This window comes from Syngnathus leptorhynchus, chromosome 15 (assembly GCF_054491065.1).
Source record: "Syngnathus leptorhynchus isolate UIUO chromosome 15, UIUO_Slep, whole genome shotgun sequence".
Classification (NCBI taxonomy): domain Eukaryota; kingdom Metazoa; phylum Chordata; class Actinopteri; order Syngnathiformes; family Syngnathidae; genus Syngnathus; species Syngnathus leptorhynchus.
In genome coordinates, this window is record NC_141209.1 from 7,890,919 (window position 1) to 7,906,933 (window position 16,015).

Here is a 16,015-nt window from a genome sequence, read left to right on the forward strand (position 1 = left end):
GAAAAAAAAGAATCCACCTTTCTGTATCTAAGCCTTTTGTCATAATTATGACTATAAATGAAGTACCTATCCATTATATTCATGTTAATATTTGAAAAAATGGACACCATCATGTCTGATCATTGAGATATCTTTTTCTCCTCGCTTCTCCTCCCTCCTGCCAGAATGTTGTTCCCGGAGGCTCATCGCGACACTTTCACAGAGGAGCTGATGTGCAAGGCAGATGTGGAGCCCACCATGCGCCCCACCGAACTCACCATCCCCCACTTTAAGGCGCTGGCTGACATCTACGCTGACATGTGCGCCCGGGAGCCGCTTCTGCTCGGCTTCGACTTCCGAGAAGAGCTCCGGCTGAAACACCTCGCCAGGCAGGAAAGAACGCAGAAAGCCGTGACCAAGGGAATGACGCCGAGCCCAGAGGGACCAAAGTGATCGTAAGTGCATAAAGTGCGACAGAGGTCAATTTAGTGCCGCTCTTGTAGCCTTGACATTTCCACCTGACACTGGCATGCATTTTTCACACTTTTTTTTTTACATGCCTCCAAGAGCACCAAACGGCTGTTTATTGGAAGAACAGATAAAGAGCAAATTGGGCTAGAAAAAAAATACACACTAAAATATATCATGTAAACAACATGGTGTGCACTGATGTGGAAAGCCACTTGGGACGTTAAAGTCCACTTGGTTCAAAACACATGATACATTAAATTTGTAACAATACTTTATGAGAACAAATCTTTTAACATGTATTGATTTTATCAAATAATTTGCGTGATAATCTTAATAAGCCAATTAAATTCCATTGCAGGTGCTTTGTTTCATGGAAGCAATTTTTTTATAAATGTTTTGCTTTACCTCTCAGGCATCGCAGACAAGGTGACGCGGAGGGAGAATTGCGAGAACTGTTGCCAAAAGTTCGAAAGCAAAATGAAAATGATTTTATCATAACTGCTTCACCTGTCAATGTACTCAAGTGGAATATGCGCACACGCTCACTCTGAGGCAAAGACGGCACTGTTCTCCAGACACCGTTCACAGATAAGTTTTATTTCAAAAACAATTCCATCAGGAGGAGGAATTCACATTCATTGGTATGCTAGCATTGAAGGCATGGTGAGAATGGACTGTCTTTAACAGATATCAACCTCAGTATAGTACCTCAACTCCATCCATGTTACCTAACCCCAAAAAAAAAGCATTTTAATTTGCTGAAAATTAATTCCTGCCTCATGAATTGTACAATATCTAGTAGAAAAAAAACAAGAGTATGTACACAAGACCCATAGAAGCATACAAATAGTTGAACTCTATTGCTATTCAGACTCATCAAAACAGCCCTTATTTCAAATAATAATTTCTCTGCACACAAATCAACAATGCTTTGCAGAGCAGAATGATCAACCTGCCATTTTTTTTTCTTTTCTGGTAATTAAAAGTAAATTCCATCTTAAATGCTTGAAGTCATGTAGACAAACACTTAATACGCAAAACCAATCGACACTAAAGTAATAAATAAAAACTGCAATAATAACATTAAAACCTGTACAGAAACATCATGAATTCTAATAGGCAAACAGTGTACTTTAGTGCACAAAAAAGAAGCGAGAGAGAAAAAAACATTTTTTTTTTTTGACTGCAGCCGATCTTTGGATCTTTGCTTTCAGTGAACATGTGACCATGAGCTGAGCTGCTGTGTGTGTGTGTGTGTATGTGTCCCAAGTATATCAAAGCTCTATCATTTCCTTCTTTTCATCATTTCCCATCATTCAGTCTACTTTTGAATGTGTTCCTGTCAGCTATTTTTAAAGGTGACAGGAAACAAGATGTACTAATAGAAACCAATCTACCCTACAGTCTAATTTCCTTCAAACCACTTTCATTAAAATTAAACTCAGTCAGCCATTATTTCATTATTCAGATTTTAAAAAGTCATATACAACTAGCTTGGCCTATTTTTGCCTGTGTGTCTGCTGACATGTGGTGAGGTCATGTTATTGATTATCATGGAAGCGTATCATGGCCACATGTTCACTGTTGTTGCCAGCATTTTCTTATTAGCCCAGTTGATGCATAGTATTAAGGGGGAGAAGAAAAAAAAAACCCCATCTGAGCAACTCTCCAACAAATCTTGGGAGTAAAGCTCTGGGTTTGATGTAAATAAACAGAATAAAATAAACCTGATCACGAGCCAAGAGTTGAAAGCTGGAATGCGTGGCTGAGCTGCTTTTGTTTTGTCCTCAATTGGCCACATGTCCTGCGGAAAGGGAGGGTGGGGAACCTGACCGCCCTCTGAAGAATTTGAGCATATAATTATTTTGTTGTTGTTGTATTCATGAAGCATTTGCGCCACTGTCGCTGGAGCTTTATCAGGGCCTGACAATAATAAAATCACTTTTTGCCCCCAAAATGGTCCCAGGTAAAAGCAAACAAAAGGTGTTCACTTATATGTGAAATGGATTTGTTCTTTACATTGTAACATTCAAATCTATAACAATTTTTTTTATCTCCTTCACTTAAGTGGTTTACAAACATCTATTTTCACCGAATTTCTTTTTTTTTCTTCCATTGGGCAATTTGAAAAATGAACCTCCCCAAAGTGATTCATTGCTTTTGTATTGTATCAAAATATTGCTTTGGTGCCATTTTGTGGCATCTTAGCTCCAAGGGACTGAGGAACTTCATTTAAGTCAAGCCATCAACCTTGTCTAATAGAAATGGCAGCAGCTTAGTCACCATCTTGAGGGACCCACTGGCAAATACAAAATGAATAAAATGTACAACCTACAGTTTCTGTGAAACATGTAGTTGGCCATTTTGGTGTGGAAATGCCATTTCTTGAATGTTTTCCTTTTTCAGGAATCCTAACTAAACAACTTCACCTGAAGGCCACAGAGTTATAAGTGGCGGCTATACAGTGAACAACTACTTCGCAAAAAAAATTAAATTGCCTTTATATACCACAAGATGCTGGCAAAGAACTACTTATGTCTAAATGAAACTTTGACAATAGATGACCCCTGATGGCACCAAAGCAATATTATCGTACAGAACAAAACTGAACAAAATTAGCTTGTATGCAAACTTGTAAATGCGGATGTACAAATATGGGGGGTGGGGTCTAAATGTGATGGGAGACTGAATCAAATGCACTTGTGGTTGCTGAGCAGGCCACACTGAGAAATCCTCACCCCCTCCTTCGAGAGTCTGTAAACCAATCAGTGTACGTCATGGTCCTCACCTGAGCAGATGTGTACTAACTGGGCTTGTGCTCTTGTGCTCTCGGGGGTCTCTCTAAGGCCGTGTCGTAGAAACAGTCCTCATTAACCACTGAGGTCAGACTTTGGACACTAAACTCTCTCTCCAGAAGCGCATTGAGGTCCAACACGCCCGGGGGTGGCGACGCATCGTTGCAGGCGTCCAATGAACCGCTTTGCTCATTCAAGCACATTAGCGGCCTCTGACTTCTCCGCAAACTGCCACTTTTCCTCTTTGCCGCACTCGGTCGATCTCTCGCCAGTCTGGGTTGAACCGTGGGTGCGCCCCCATCAGGTTGGACGTGGGGCACGGGCGCGTACGTCAGCACGGGCTCTTCTGAGATTTTCAACTGGAAGAACTGAGCATCGAGAGCGCCCCTCTTGGCGCCCGCAGTCTCGCTAAAGCCGTCGTCGTCTTCGTCGCTGAGGATGTCAGACTCCTTCATCGAGACAGAAGCGGGTCGGGGGTAACTCCCCTGTGACGACCCAGTCGGGCCTTCTCGTAGCTGGGGAGCGCCGGACAGACTGCAGGTGGCAATACTCGGGCTGCCTTCGTCCAAATCCGTCCCGGACTTGAGATTCCGGGACTGGGTGGTTGGGTCTCCAAGGGGCTGCCGACACAAGCGGGAAGCCCTGGAGGAGCCTGCAATCAAGATAGACATGGAAGTCATACATGGTGTTCTTATCTGAGCAAAACACACAGCTCCCTGCCCTGCAGTCTTTTGATGGCCTAAAAAGTAAAGATATGATCTAGTGAAGGTGCATTTCACACTTGTACCATCTTTGGGAATTTGTTTAGGAGGAATTCCTTGTGTTGGCGGCGTAGAGTGACACTCACCCATCCTGGTGCGCATGGCTGCCAGGCGTTCCTTACAGCCACGCTCCAAGCTGGCCTCGCCTCTCGTGTTCCTCCTAGCGTTCTCCCTGAGAATGGAGCGGATCACCTTGATGATGTTCACCTTGCTCTCGGGCTCACTGGGGAGGACACAGACGAGGTCGCTTGAGTACATAGTGAGATCGGCAGATCATTTCAGAGTCCTAATGTAGATTAAGAGGATTGCTGCCAGAGTTGGAGGGTGTCCCCAGAGAGAAGCGCAATGACATTCATTCAGCCTGATCCCAATTTATCCGTGCATTATGGGATCTTTGGTCTTGATGATGTCGCTGTCACCAGCGTGCAAACTGAATGTCACTGAAGACGCTCTACGGTAAAAAATAAAATATCAACCTTTAAATTATATTTGACTTCTGAGGGTAAAACTCAGTTTAATTGGAGCAATAACTAAATACGAGAAGAACTGGACGTACATCATCGTGTGTAACATTGCTCAGCCTCTTGTCATTAACATATAGAAGCATTTAGTAATATCTGCAAGCAGCCGACCATATTTTTGTGGGAAATTGCCTACTGAGAAGTCCACTCAAAAAAAGGAAAAGAAAAGCTCATTATCGGTGACTTTAAAAGTAAACACTCAAAACAATCATCACCCCATGCCTACTGCATCCTCAAGATTTCCCAAGCAGTGTGGGGTGAGAGAACAGTCAAGTGTGGTGTGGGAAATTGTTGAATTTCAACTAAATTGGCTCAAAAACGATTTATTCAGAAGTGTTCTTCTCAGTGAAGCATAGTGACGGGGAGAACAATTGCAGAAAATGCTTTTCTATTCGACGGCAATTAACCTGTGTCATTTTTATGATCATCAATAGCTAAATGTCTGACCTGCTACACAACTGGAAGACTGTCTCTGGTCTGCCTTCCACTTCAGACCTGGAATGAATCAGCTCCCAGATGCAGCTGCTTTCTGTGCCCGGTCCTGAGAGAAAGCAGAGTAAAAAAAAAAAAAAAAACGGTTTTAATCCTGCAGCCTTAAAAGGGTTTACCGTTTTACAGGAAGCTGAAGAGAAATGTCAGAAGTGTGTTTGTGAGGCCAAGGTGAATGAGCTTAGACGTGTGTTTTGCGAGAAGATGAGTAAAGAGCAAACACATTTGGTGGATTTTCTTTGAGAGTGATTAACACTGTTGGGCATGACAAGTAGTGTCGGTGGAGGTAAAAACTACATTTCCGAGTAGCATACTCGAGACGTCACTATTTTAAATATCAAAAAGCTCGTCACAGATAGAATTAAAACGCACGTGCAGGGAATTTGTCGTCATTTGGAGAGGAAGACCAAGAAGGTTGGAAGTATAACTGGCTCATGTTCCTCAGAATTCTTTCTTACCTATTTTGGCTTTGCCTTTTTATTTTTTTTTAGCAAAGCTTCATTTAATATAGAAATAACAAGGACGTTAACTCGCTACTTTTCCCAAGGTGAAAAAAGGTCTTACCTGCTGCGTTCCCCAGCCTGACCTGGAGCGCAGATAGAGGAATGAGCCAACGAAACTTGAATGGGTCCGGCTCGCCGTGAGAAAGCGCTGAGCGAGAGTTGGTCTGATGTCATCAAAACAAGAGAAAAATGTTGTTTTTTTTATTGCCAACATCCCATTTATGCCATGTGAAAGCACGAGTATGCAGCCTCTCACCATCTTCTTCTTCATTTTGTTGTTTTCCCTGTAGACCAATATGACTGCTTTCTTGAAGACTGGCAAGAAAGAAAAACACTCTCAGCATCTTTACTTGTGCGTGTGAATGCCTCATGGGGGAAGTGGAATGAAGGGGTACAACCCACAGAGGCATTTTAGATGCAAACTCTGAAAGAGTAATCATGCGATTCTACTGCAATTTTGTTTCAATAAATCAATTGAATCCTAACAAATGTAATTATTAATCGGATCATGAATAGGAGAGTTCTACTTTAGATGATTTTCATGAGTTAAAAGATCATGTGACAAAACACCAGTTTGGAGGTTAGCTATGGTTTTAAAAAGTCAAAAATTCAATACCTGGCTGTCATTGGTAAGGATTTTTTTTCTCGATATTTCTTTTCTTTTTTGAGAGCACTGCTTGAGTAGAGCAGATGCCTCTTCGAAGTTAATTGCCCCCAATTAACAAGGGGGGGGGGGGGGGCAAGATGACAGAGACACCACAACCATGGATGCCTTTCTGCTGTTGACCTTTTCTGATGATTAATGTGCACCCTCACACACAAACACAATTTAATAAATTAATAATACAATAAATAAATGAATAAATTAACTATTAAATACATTATTTTTTGCTGACAGTATGATAACTGTCAGATTCTAATAATGGCCCCATGCCTATTTGGGAGTAAGTAAACGATGATAAATATATAATTTTGGACTCCCTTTGTTTTTCATTCAAACATACTGAATATTTATATGATTCAGCACAACAGAGCAGCATTTAAAAAAAATCTCGTCTTTGTACTAGTTACAGTGGTTGGTGAGCATTTTGATTTGAGCCAGAATGCAACAGAGGAGGCAGACTTACCAAACACAGTGATTTCAGGGTCTTTCCTCATGCGGCCCAATGACGGATGTGGATTGAGCCAGACTGCAGTGGAATGCAAAAGAAACTCTCCCATTGAGATTTCAGTTACCTGTGTGACACACACAAACAATAGTGTGAGATTTTATTTAAAAGAAAGAAAAAAAACCTATGAATAAATTAAGGATGTTTTGTGGATAAAAAAAAAAGAACTCACAAAATAAGAAAGACAGTGACAATATAGTAAACGTCTTCAATTGACTGCAACAATCTGATTAGCTGAATGTTCCATATTTGAACATACTGCTGTTCCATCTTGCAATCAGATCAGTGATCAGTTAATGGATTTTAAAGCTTGTTGTTCGGCCTTAAAAATCCAGATCATGTAAAGGGTGGATTGGTCTTATGTAGTGCGCCAAACAAGCTTGGCTTTTGTTAAAAGGTCTCCTTTTCAGCTCCACTCAGATATGAGGGTTCGCAGCAGCTGGCTGCTTGCTTCCACTAGCGAAATCAGAGTGCACGAGTGTGGAAAACATGCATTAGGCCCAGACCATGAACACATTTTTGCAGCACAAAAACACCTCGTGAAAGGCAAATTGTTAATTAGCCCCACTGCCCCGTAACAGTAGGGCGGAAGAGCTGGCTCACAGGCACATTTTCGGAAATCGGCAGATTTATTTGGATGCTCAATTTTACACAGGCACTTTAGAGACCCAATATTTGCATACTTAACTAAACTATAATGTAGACAAGTAGTGAATGACTGGATTTATATTATGACTTTTTGCACACACATTCTACTGCATCTAGGAGTGGACGGACTAAATATTCCATCAATCTGTAAATGTATTCATACCCGAAAGGCAAAAAAAAAACAGAAGACGGCATAAACAGCTGAAGCAGCAAAGCAGTTTTGTGACAAATGTGTGTGGGGAATATTCAATTTGACTTTTAATTTTCAGAGGGCTAGTCATTCCTACTGGGGGCGGCTTATAAGATTTGAGCGTGTACCTCTCGATCATGGCTGGCCTGCTCGGTAACAAGTTGATCAAAGACCGAGCCGTAATCCTCGTAGATTTTCTGCATCTCATTGATGTGGCTCGCCACCTTCTCCATGGCCCTCAGCGCCTCTGCAGCAGGCGGCAAACAAAACAAATTCTTAGCAGTGATCAACTCTTAGCGATACAGTCCGATTGTTTATATTGAAGTCGATAAGCCTACCTGTGAGGTGGTAGTGCTCTTCGCTGTTGGCGTCGGTGAGGGAGACCAGCTCCCTGAGTAGCAGGGGGTACTTGAGAACTCTTTGCACTGGTTTAATCAGATAGGACTCCAGGGTAGAGGAGTGCTGCTTGGTGGGGTTTCTTGCATCCAAAAATTCCTTGAAAGCCCGATCGGTCTTGGCTTGAAAACAAATCAAGAGCCAATTGCAAATTAGAGGCTCTTTTATTTATTTGTCACGATCAGGTATGGTGCAAAGTCACAACACCAGCAGGGGGTAGTGTTAGTGTATGCTTCTCGTTGTTTTAAAACTAAAAACACATATCTGACTTCATACTGCAGTAGAAATAATGAGAAAACGCCTTCTGCCACAGCCATCAGAATAGAGGAGAATATAATTGATAATAGAGGGCAAATCTTTTCCTTGAGCAACATGCTCGCATGGTGGGGGGCCATTAATGTATTCATTATGACACCGCCAGCTGCAGACAGGCAGCTCAGTCGACACCTCCCCGACTAATTGGCAGGCAATTAACGAGTCGACAAATAAACAAGGATGCTTGCCTGTGGCATGATGGCAGAGATAGACGGCTATTTCTTTGCATAGGCTTGACAGACCTCACTGTGTCCTTGGATCAACAGGCTGTGACCAGGCTGTGGCATGTTCTGCATCACACTGAGTCACAGCTCGAGTTTTTTTTTTTTTTCCCCCCTCCACTTTTCACTGCTGCACTGTACAATTACTTGCCAGCGTCTTATTCTCATAAAGTCAACCTATTGTAACATAACTATAAGGCTTTAATTACAGAATAGGCTGTGGATAGAATTCTGACGTAAAGGCGGTCATCACTGCTTTTTCTTGCGTTAAAAAAATAAGAGGAAAAAATCCCATATGTGTGTACACACGGGTTAGTGCAATAAAGGTCTTTATAGGAAAATACCTGCTGTTGTTTTTAACAAAATGGTTGTATTTCTAAATACAAAATGCAATATAAATATCTAAATAAATGCAAATGGAAATAGTTTGATACCATTGAACGATTTCCTTCCGTGCATTTACGTGTTGCTCGCAATCCTTGTACTAAATAAACAGCATGTAATGCCCCTCTTCCTCTTGCTGACCCATTAGAGACTTGTCTGAGTGTCTAATCCTATTAAATGCCTTGCAGCTTACCCTGAGAAATGTGCCACGCAATTCTGAAAATGGGGCAAAGTGACCCATCACCCTCATCCAACCTTGGTGGCAAAGAAGCTCACCCTCTTAGAGTTGTGGAAAGCGCTGCCAAATTGTGCTGGAAAGGCCAGCATTAATCATTTTGTCTACTCTTTCACATTCGGGGGGAAGATGCATGGATATATTTCACGGGTTGTCTAAGGGCACACTGCACATACTTGAAATTTAGAAGGTGATTGTTGTATTTAGGAGGTTAATTTAAAGGTTAGCCAAATGTTAAGGCCTTCATTTTTTTGGTAAAGGGGGTATTATCTTTTTTTGTGATGTAGCCATGGAAAATGAATGCAGTCTCCCTTCTTGCAACTCAAACAGGCCCCGCCCCTCCCACCTTGGACTGTGGAGTGCTGTGAGGAGTGCTGATGCAACACAGGTGCAAGGATGCTGAGTTAGCAGATGGAGAGCCAGGATTTTTTTATTTACATTTTAGGAGCCCAGAATTTCATCCAAATCTCAAGAACCTAGAACCAAAAGTAATCTTTTTCAAAGTGCTACCTATTTAAAATGCACTTCCTAAAATCCTGCTTGCGTGTCATTTGTGGCAGCCCTCTTATAAATATGTCATACCTCTTTCCAGAACTTTCTGGACCTTAATGTGATTTGCACAGAAGCCACTGTAGAGCTTGAAGTGGTCAGCGTAGTACAGGAAGGAACCCCCGAGAGAAAACAGAAGCTTCTGTGAAGTGACAAATAGAAGAGGTGAGTGCACAATGCATAAACAAAGAACATGTCAACATGTGAAGTTGTGATCAGAATACTCCCAACCTCCCTCCTCTTGGGAGACCAACGGATCGCTCCGTCCTCCCTCTCACCGAACCTCTCGAGTACGGCCGCTCTCAACACCTCGCAATCTAACCAGTGAACCACCGCCGCGATCGATAGACCCCCGCGCCGCGTCATGTCAAGCCTATAAATCAGCCGGCAAACCTCGTGCCTCGCCATCTCAATTATTTATCAACCTCAAACATTCAGTGTTGACACCTTTGTCTTACAGAGGTGGCTCAATAAGTCCAACAGACTGATATCTACCTGGACTCTTTGGCCATTTGTTCAAAAAAAAAAAAAAAAGAACAGACTCTAACCTTGAACTGGGAAGGTGTCTCGAGCGTGCTGAAGTCAGGGGAGGAAGCAATCCTTTCTTCCAGCGTCTGCAGGAAGACCTTCTGGAAGTCTAACATCTCTGGCAGACTGCCGAACAGACTCTCCATCTGGACGGAAAGGTGAAGAATTGCGGGTGAAGTGATGTGTGAGACGGAGTGAGGGAATGGGAGGAGGCCAAGATAGCTTGTAATTCATAACAGTAAGTCAGACAGGCACCCTGGAGTGCAGTAAAACCTCCACTCTGATGCCTTCATCACTTACAAAGGCACTTAAGGAACAAGCAATGGCCCTGTTATAAATGTAACACACACACACACACACACACACACACACACACACACACACACACACACACACACACACACACACACACACATGCTTCGACATTCTCCCTCTCTGACACATACATCCGGGGTCAGCGCACCCTTCATTAAAAGCCATTCAGGGGATAACGCGACCTTGTCCGTTTTGTGTCCGGGAGACTTCCGAGTGTCTCATAATGGTCTATTAATTTGGCCCGGCCTATCGACCAGTACATCTGGAAGAAACCTTCTACGTTTGAAGTCACTGACAAAACACAGTACATATACTTAAGCTGAAAAGAAAAAATACCAATACATTCCCAGAAATAAAAGTCACAAGGGCACAAGAAATGTGTTGACGTGAGAAGAGCGCTTCCACGAAATATTTTTATTTTGTTCATGCTCGGGAGTTACAGGGCAGCTGTCGAGGCTTGCGCACAGTTCTGGTGCCCACGGAGATCCGAAAAAAACAACTACAGAGACAGGACAGAAATTGGATGAAGAGTGTTTGCTTGATGAGTGAAAAAATCATGGGCTATTCCTTTGTTGGTTAATGTATATTTGAGATGGCATGCATATAATAAGTCGAGTAGCTGAAAATTCTTGACTTAAATGATAACGGTAGCAATGTTATAGAGTGTTGTATTTTCCACCAGCCTGTTATAGTGAGAGCAGTGAAATTGCGCTCTCTGCTCAATTGTTGAAATCCATTCTGTCTCCATTTTATCCACACATAACAATTGGTGCAATAACTCACACGTGCACGTGAAGGACAATGGACTAAATCCCACTTCTCCTTCGGGTAACAATTAAAGGTTTTTCTTCCTATGCTGCAGTATATGAGGTGAGTTGAAAAGGTGGCCTTCGCAGGCACGTCCCTTTGGGAAGGTCATAGTATGGGGGATGCTAATTTGTCCAGCAGGCATTCACAGAAGTAATGAGAAAGATATGGCCTGTGCAGGTTTATCCACATCGCCACGGGGTAATAAACACCTAAATGCATTTCATGCTGTATTTACACCTTTATTGTGTTTACCGATGTACACACACATTCTGGCCACCTACCTCATCCAGCGTAAGGAAAGATTCATTTTGTAGGGGTTTAAGGTAGATCTCAAACAAGCAAGCCAAGTCCTGCACAGAAAAGGCAAAAAAAAAAAAAAGGTTAGTGGAAAGAATATATATTTCTCATTTTAAAAAAACAACAATTCTCATTTTATGACCTCCAAGTCTACCACGAGCTTCTGTTTAACAACCCCAACCCACTTCAAGTAGTCGCTTGTCTTGGTATCAACGGGCATATTCTCATTAGGTTAGATTTATGAGCGCCTTCTTTACGAAGCTACAGCACAAGTTGCACGGAGACATTAACCTGTGCCAATGAACGTTAAAAACGCATTTGCCTCGGCTACAAAATCCGACCGTAGAGAAACGATGCACGGGAGTTAATGAAAAATGAGAAGATGAACAAGACAGGGAAGATAAAAAAAAATGTTAGCCATCGCTGAGACAAGAAGTTCTGGTTGTTCAATGGATGTCGGGGAGGAAAAGGTCATGCTGGGGAACAAAGAGTGATGGGAAGAGGATGAGTAGGAGGTGCTCTATGTTGTGTGCCAAATATATCAGAGTAGAAAATTCCAAAGCCTAAATCAGCTTCTAACCTCACCAGATGATTAAATCAGATCACAGGTGTCAAACTCAAAGCCCGGGGGCCAGATACGGCCTGCCACAACATTTTATGTGGCCCGCGAAGACAAACTGTGCATCACATTTGTGTCATTACTAGAATTGCAAATTGTCTTCACTTTTAATATCTTTTTAAAAAAATATTTGACCAGTTTTTACTCGTCTGATTTGAAAACGAGTTATTTGTCAGTTTGTTTTGTATCTTTTACTGTATATGAGGTGCTCATACATTTATTTGGGTTGACAGTCATAATGGCCCTCCGAAACAAGCTATGACTACAATGCGGCCCGCGAAAAAAATGAGTTTGATAACCCTGAATCAGATGAAACAAATCAATTTTCACCTTCACATAGGATTTCTCTGTGTCGACCAGTTCCTGGATGACCTTGCGTAAGCGCTCCGTGCCACTCATATGCTTGTGGCAAGGTCGGAGAAGAGTGCCATCTCCCCTGGAGCCTGGAGCTAAATCGTAGGCCTGTTTCATTGGCGGTTCCTTGGTATCCTCCATTGGGCCGCCAGTGGCTGAACCTTTTCCCTCTTGGAAGGACTGGTACAGGTTGCACACTGTTTCCACACTCTGTAATTTAATGCAAGAACAAAATTAGATTTTTTTTTTATTAGGATAGAATGGGAATCATACATTTGTACAAGGACATAAAGACAACATTTGGTATGACTGTACAATTTAATGAAATCACAAGTGTTGAATCAAACATTCACTGAGTAGCACATTCCTCGCATGTTAACTAGAAAGTTATAAAATAAAAATGCGTACAATGTACCTGCCAAGTGAATCCCACAAGTCTACTCTATTGTATTCTAATTAACTTTGCATCAAAGCCATTATAGCGCATAATTATGTTCGTAAGGATGGGACTAGATATTGCTGCCATGATGCTTTTAAAGCCATAATGTTATCGGTTATGCAACAACTGACGAAAAATCAACAAGGTGTAAGATCCGAATAGTCTGTTATTGTATTATTAATTAGTGGCTATTTATGTACATGGAAGCAGAAAAAAAGTTGTACTCTTCTCATTCTCAGGAGGATCATTAACTTTGTTAAATTATCGTGCATGATATAGGACTGATGTACGCATAGAATGTCTAAAGTCATACTGCCAGGTCGCTGTTAAAAAAAAAACGAAAACTTAGAGAGTAAATTTTGAGTGGCTTGTTCTGTATATGGAGAAAATAGGGGAAATTATCTCAGAGTGACAAAGTGGCTGACGCCACTTTCCCATTATATTGCAAGCATTTCAAGTGATTTGTCATTTGTGAGTACACTTCATCAAAATCAACCTCTTAATGTCTTCGGAGAACAACTATGTAAAAGCAAAACACTTCATCATTAGCGCCAGCCTTGACTGCAGCATCAATTATGGTTGGATTTCAAGCCAAAAATAGTGTCAGTGCTTTGGAGTGCATTCCAAGCACATCCTACTCAGACAACGACTCAGACATTATTGTCAAGAATCTTCCTTGGTCACGCCAGAAGCTGATTCCCTGTTGGAAAGGTCACCGAGGGGGGTTCTAGTTTGTAGCACAGTGACAGTGAGTGGGAGGACCTCCGTGGTCAGCACTCTGTCTTCCCGTGTGTGCCCGGTGTGGGTGGGTAGAGATTTCAAATATCGCACATGTAAGCGTTTAGGGGGTGTAAAGTCGTGTGCACAGACCACACTGCGGGCGTCACTTATTAAGTGTGTGTTTAAGCTTGTCCGAATCATTCAGCACTTAAAAACACATTGAGCAGCGTCAGCTTTAAATGCAACACCCCTCACCCCTGCAAGGAGTCCACACTCATCAGCTGGCTCATTGTAGCATGGCCTCTCCCAGAGGTGCTACTAAATGTGACTGTGACAGTTTGAAAGACACTGTGATGGAAGACGAGGAGGTCTATTGGTTCTTTTTTTGGCCCCGCTTGGTTTGAGCTCATTTTTATGAGTGTCGGCAAGCACGTGCCTTCTGATAGGAGGCCAAAAAAATACATGAACTACTCACGCGCAATTATTATTTCATATAATTATATTAATGAGCTTCAATTAAAATTCGGAGGGGTCTGCTTGCAAGGCATTTCTCAGAGCAAAGGTCCACCCAGACTTGAAAACGAGCGCGTGATGATTATTTGAACTGTTTTGTCGGTGTTTCGTGTATCAATACTAAATATTGAATTTGTAGCTTTTTCACATAGCTGGTTGTAATAATGGATCTTATATGACATCTGTTTCCTGCCACACATAAAGGCCAGAGATTTTTATCTATCTGCAGAAACATTAGACAACAGACAGCACAAATAATGCATGTCATGTCATGCAGACATTTCTCGTGTGCTCCGATGCAAAGTAGTTCCTCTGCCTGGTGGAGAAGTCAACACCGTTTTATTTACACATACATCATTTATATTACATACATATCTACTTTGACCTCTTAACTGCTGGGGAAACTTGACAATACTTTATTCCGACATTGACTATCTATAATGCCGTAACGTTCTCAATCCTCCTCAAAAAAAAATATTGGGCCAATATAAATAGGAACGATGCTACAGCCGCCCACAGCTCCGCACATCGACACGATATTCAATCAGGTAGGAGGACGGGGGAAGATTGCCTGAGGGAAATACAGGAGGTTGAAGGATATCAGAACGACATATTCATCAAGACGCCCGGTAGCCTTTAACGAGGGCGCGCTCGTGGAGACTGATAACAGTCACAGAGGCCATTTGTTTGAGCCATGGGGAAATGGAAGCCCATAAGCAAGAATGTGTGTCTGTCCGGTGGCACACTTTCACTGACTTCATTTTGGCAAACACAAAGGACATGCAATCAAGCTCAAGTCACATGCATGCATGATAATGAGGGGCGCACAGGATTGGGAGAAATTCATCAGAAGCTTGACAGGAAGGATGGGAATGCAGCCCCAGGACTGTGCCCAAATTCTTATAGAGCTGACAGGAAGAGAGTGAGTGAAAGAGAGGACCCTTCCACACCACAACTGAGAAAATGTGATTGCCTCACAACAACTCGACCAACACAGCCTGACAGCTAGCACAAATAAACCATTAAGTGCAGCCTGGCAGCACCGCAGCTTTTTTCTCGCTGACAGCTCAGGCATGTTTCTGCCTCTTTTTGCTTCTTGTCTCCAAAGTTCATTTTGAAAAGACATCGCCAACCCTAAGTGTGACAGTGGACTACTTGTTTCCTTTTAAACTGACACCTGCTAAAACAAACATTTAAAAAAAGTATATAAACAAGGAATTTAAACAGAAAACTTAAAAAATAAAAAATAAATCAGTATTTATTCTCTGTGCTCACCATGAAGAGCAACCTATAGAGCAGCCTCCATGCTGCCGTGGCTTGCCGCTGTGTTCTTCTGGCCAGGGAGCAACCTTTCCTACGCAGCCCGCCTACCCTGGATGTTGGCATAGTGCCGCCACAAAAATGTGCGCAGCCCAATGGACACCCACAGCAAACAGTAAAATATTGACTTCCCTTCCACTTTTCAGGTCACCCTTCTTAGGCCAGGTCAAAAACAAATCTAGTCTTGAGTCCTTGGGGCAAAAAGTTATCCGACATGTTGTCGGCGGTTGTGAGATTGTCTTGAATCACAATCCCGAGCGGACTTCCCGGCCTCTTGGCTTGTGCGCTCTCTCCCGGCATCTCGTGCATCCCTCTGCCTGTCTGTTTCTCTGGCGTCCCGAATACTCAGTCCGCTTGCCCTCAGATTTTTCCTCTCATTTAGACATGTGACATTTACGTATAATTTCCAGAGAGCTGAAAACCGAAGCGGCGTGGAGCATCAGTAGTGCGTCTCAATAGCAGCAGGACAATGTA

The 16,015-nt window shown here is 42.5% G+C and overlaps 2 protein-coding genes across 18 annotated transcripts in view; one reads left to right on the forward strand and one right to left on the reverse strand.

Moving 5' to 3' along the window:
• Positions 1-16,015, forward strand: part of tfb1m (transcription factor B1, mitochondrial) — a 50,096-nt gene that overhangs the window by 28,589 nt on the left and 5,492 nt on the right. For 5 of the 10 annotated variants that reach the window (XR_015068280.1, XR_015068272.1, XR_015068275.1 and 2 more), the window contains exons 8-10: positions 165-434; positions 9,408-9,565; positions 9,670-10,312. Coding sequence is in view for 1 of the 10 variants with exons in the window: in XM_085931109.1 (XP_085787235.1) it covers positions 165-432 (268 nt within the window). In the remaining 9 variants the exon portion in view is untranslated. Of the gene's footprint in view, positions 1-164; positions 435-862; positions 5,711-5,809; positions 6,014-9,407; positions 9,566-9,669; positions 12,435-16,015 lie in introns of those variants that run through there. The other 5 variants (XR_015068274.1, XR_015068277.1, XR_015068278.1 and 2 more) reach the window with 5 other exon arrangements.
• tiam2a (TIAM Rac1 associated GEF 2a) overlaps positions 1,004-16,015 on the reverse strand; it is a 62,626-nt gene continuing 47,614 nt past the window's right edge. For 7 of the 8 annotated variants that reach the window (XM_085931094.1, XM_085931096.1, XM_085931095.1 and 4 more), the window contains exons 16-27: positions 12,526-12,759; positions 11,561-11,629; positions 10,175-10,300; positions 9,660-9,768; positions 7,865-8,044; positions 7,655-7,773; positions 6,647-6,755; positions 5,776-5,834; positions 5,581-5,683; positions 4,975-5,068; positions 4,093-4,229; positions 1,004-3,897 (exon numbers count right to left, since the gene is read on the reverse strand). In XM_085931094.1, coding sequence (XP_085787220.1) covers positions 3,254-3,897; positions 4,093-4,229; positions 4,975-5,068; positions 5,581-5,683; positions 5,776-5,834; positions 6,647-6,755; positions 7,655-7,773; positions 7,865-8,044; positions 9,660-9,768; positions 10,175-10,300; positions 11,561-11,629; positions 12,526-12,759 — 1,983 coding nt within the window. In that variant the 3' untranslated portion in view covers positions 1,004-3,253. The remainder of the gene's footprint in view (positions 3,898-4,092; positions 4,230-4,974; positions 5,069-5,580; positions 5,684-5,775; positions 5,835-6,646; positions 6,756-7,654; positions 7,774-7,864; positions 8,045-9,659; positions 9,769-10,174; positions 10,301-11,560; positions 11,630-12,525; positions 12,760-16,015) is intronic. The other variant, XM_085931098.1, reaches the window with a different exon arrangement.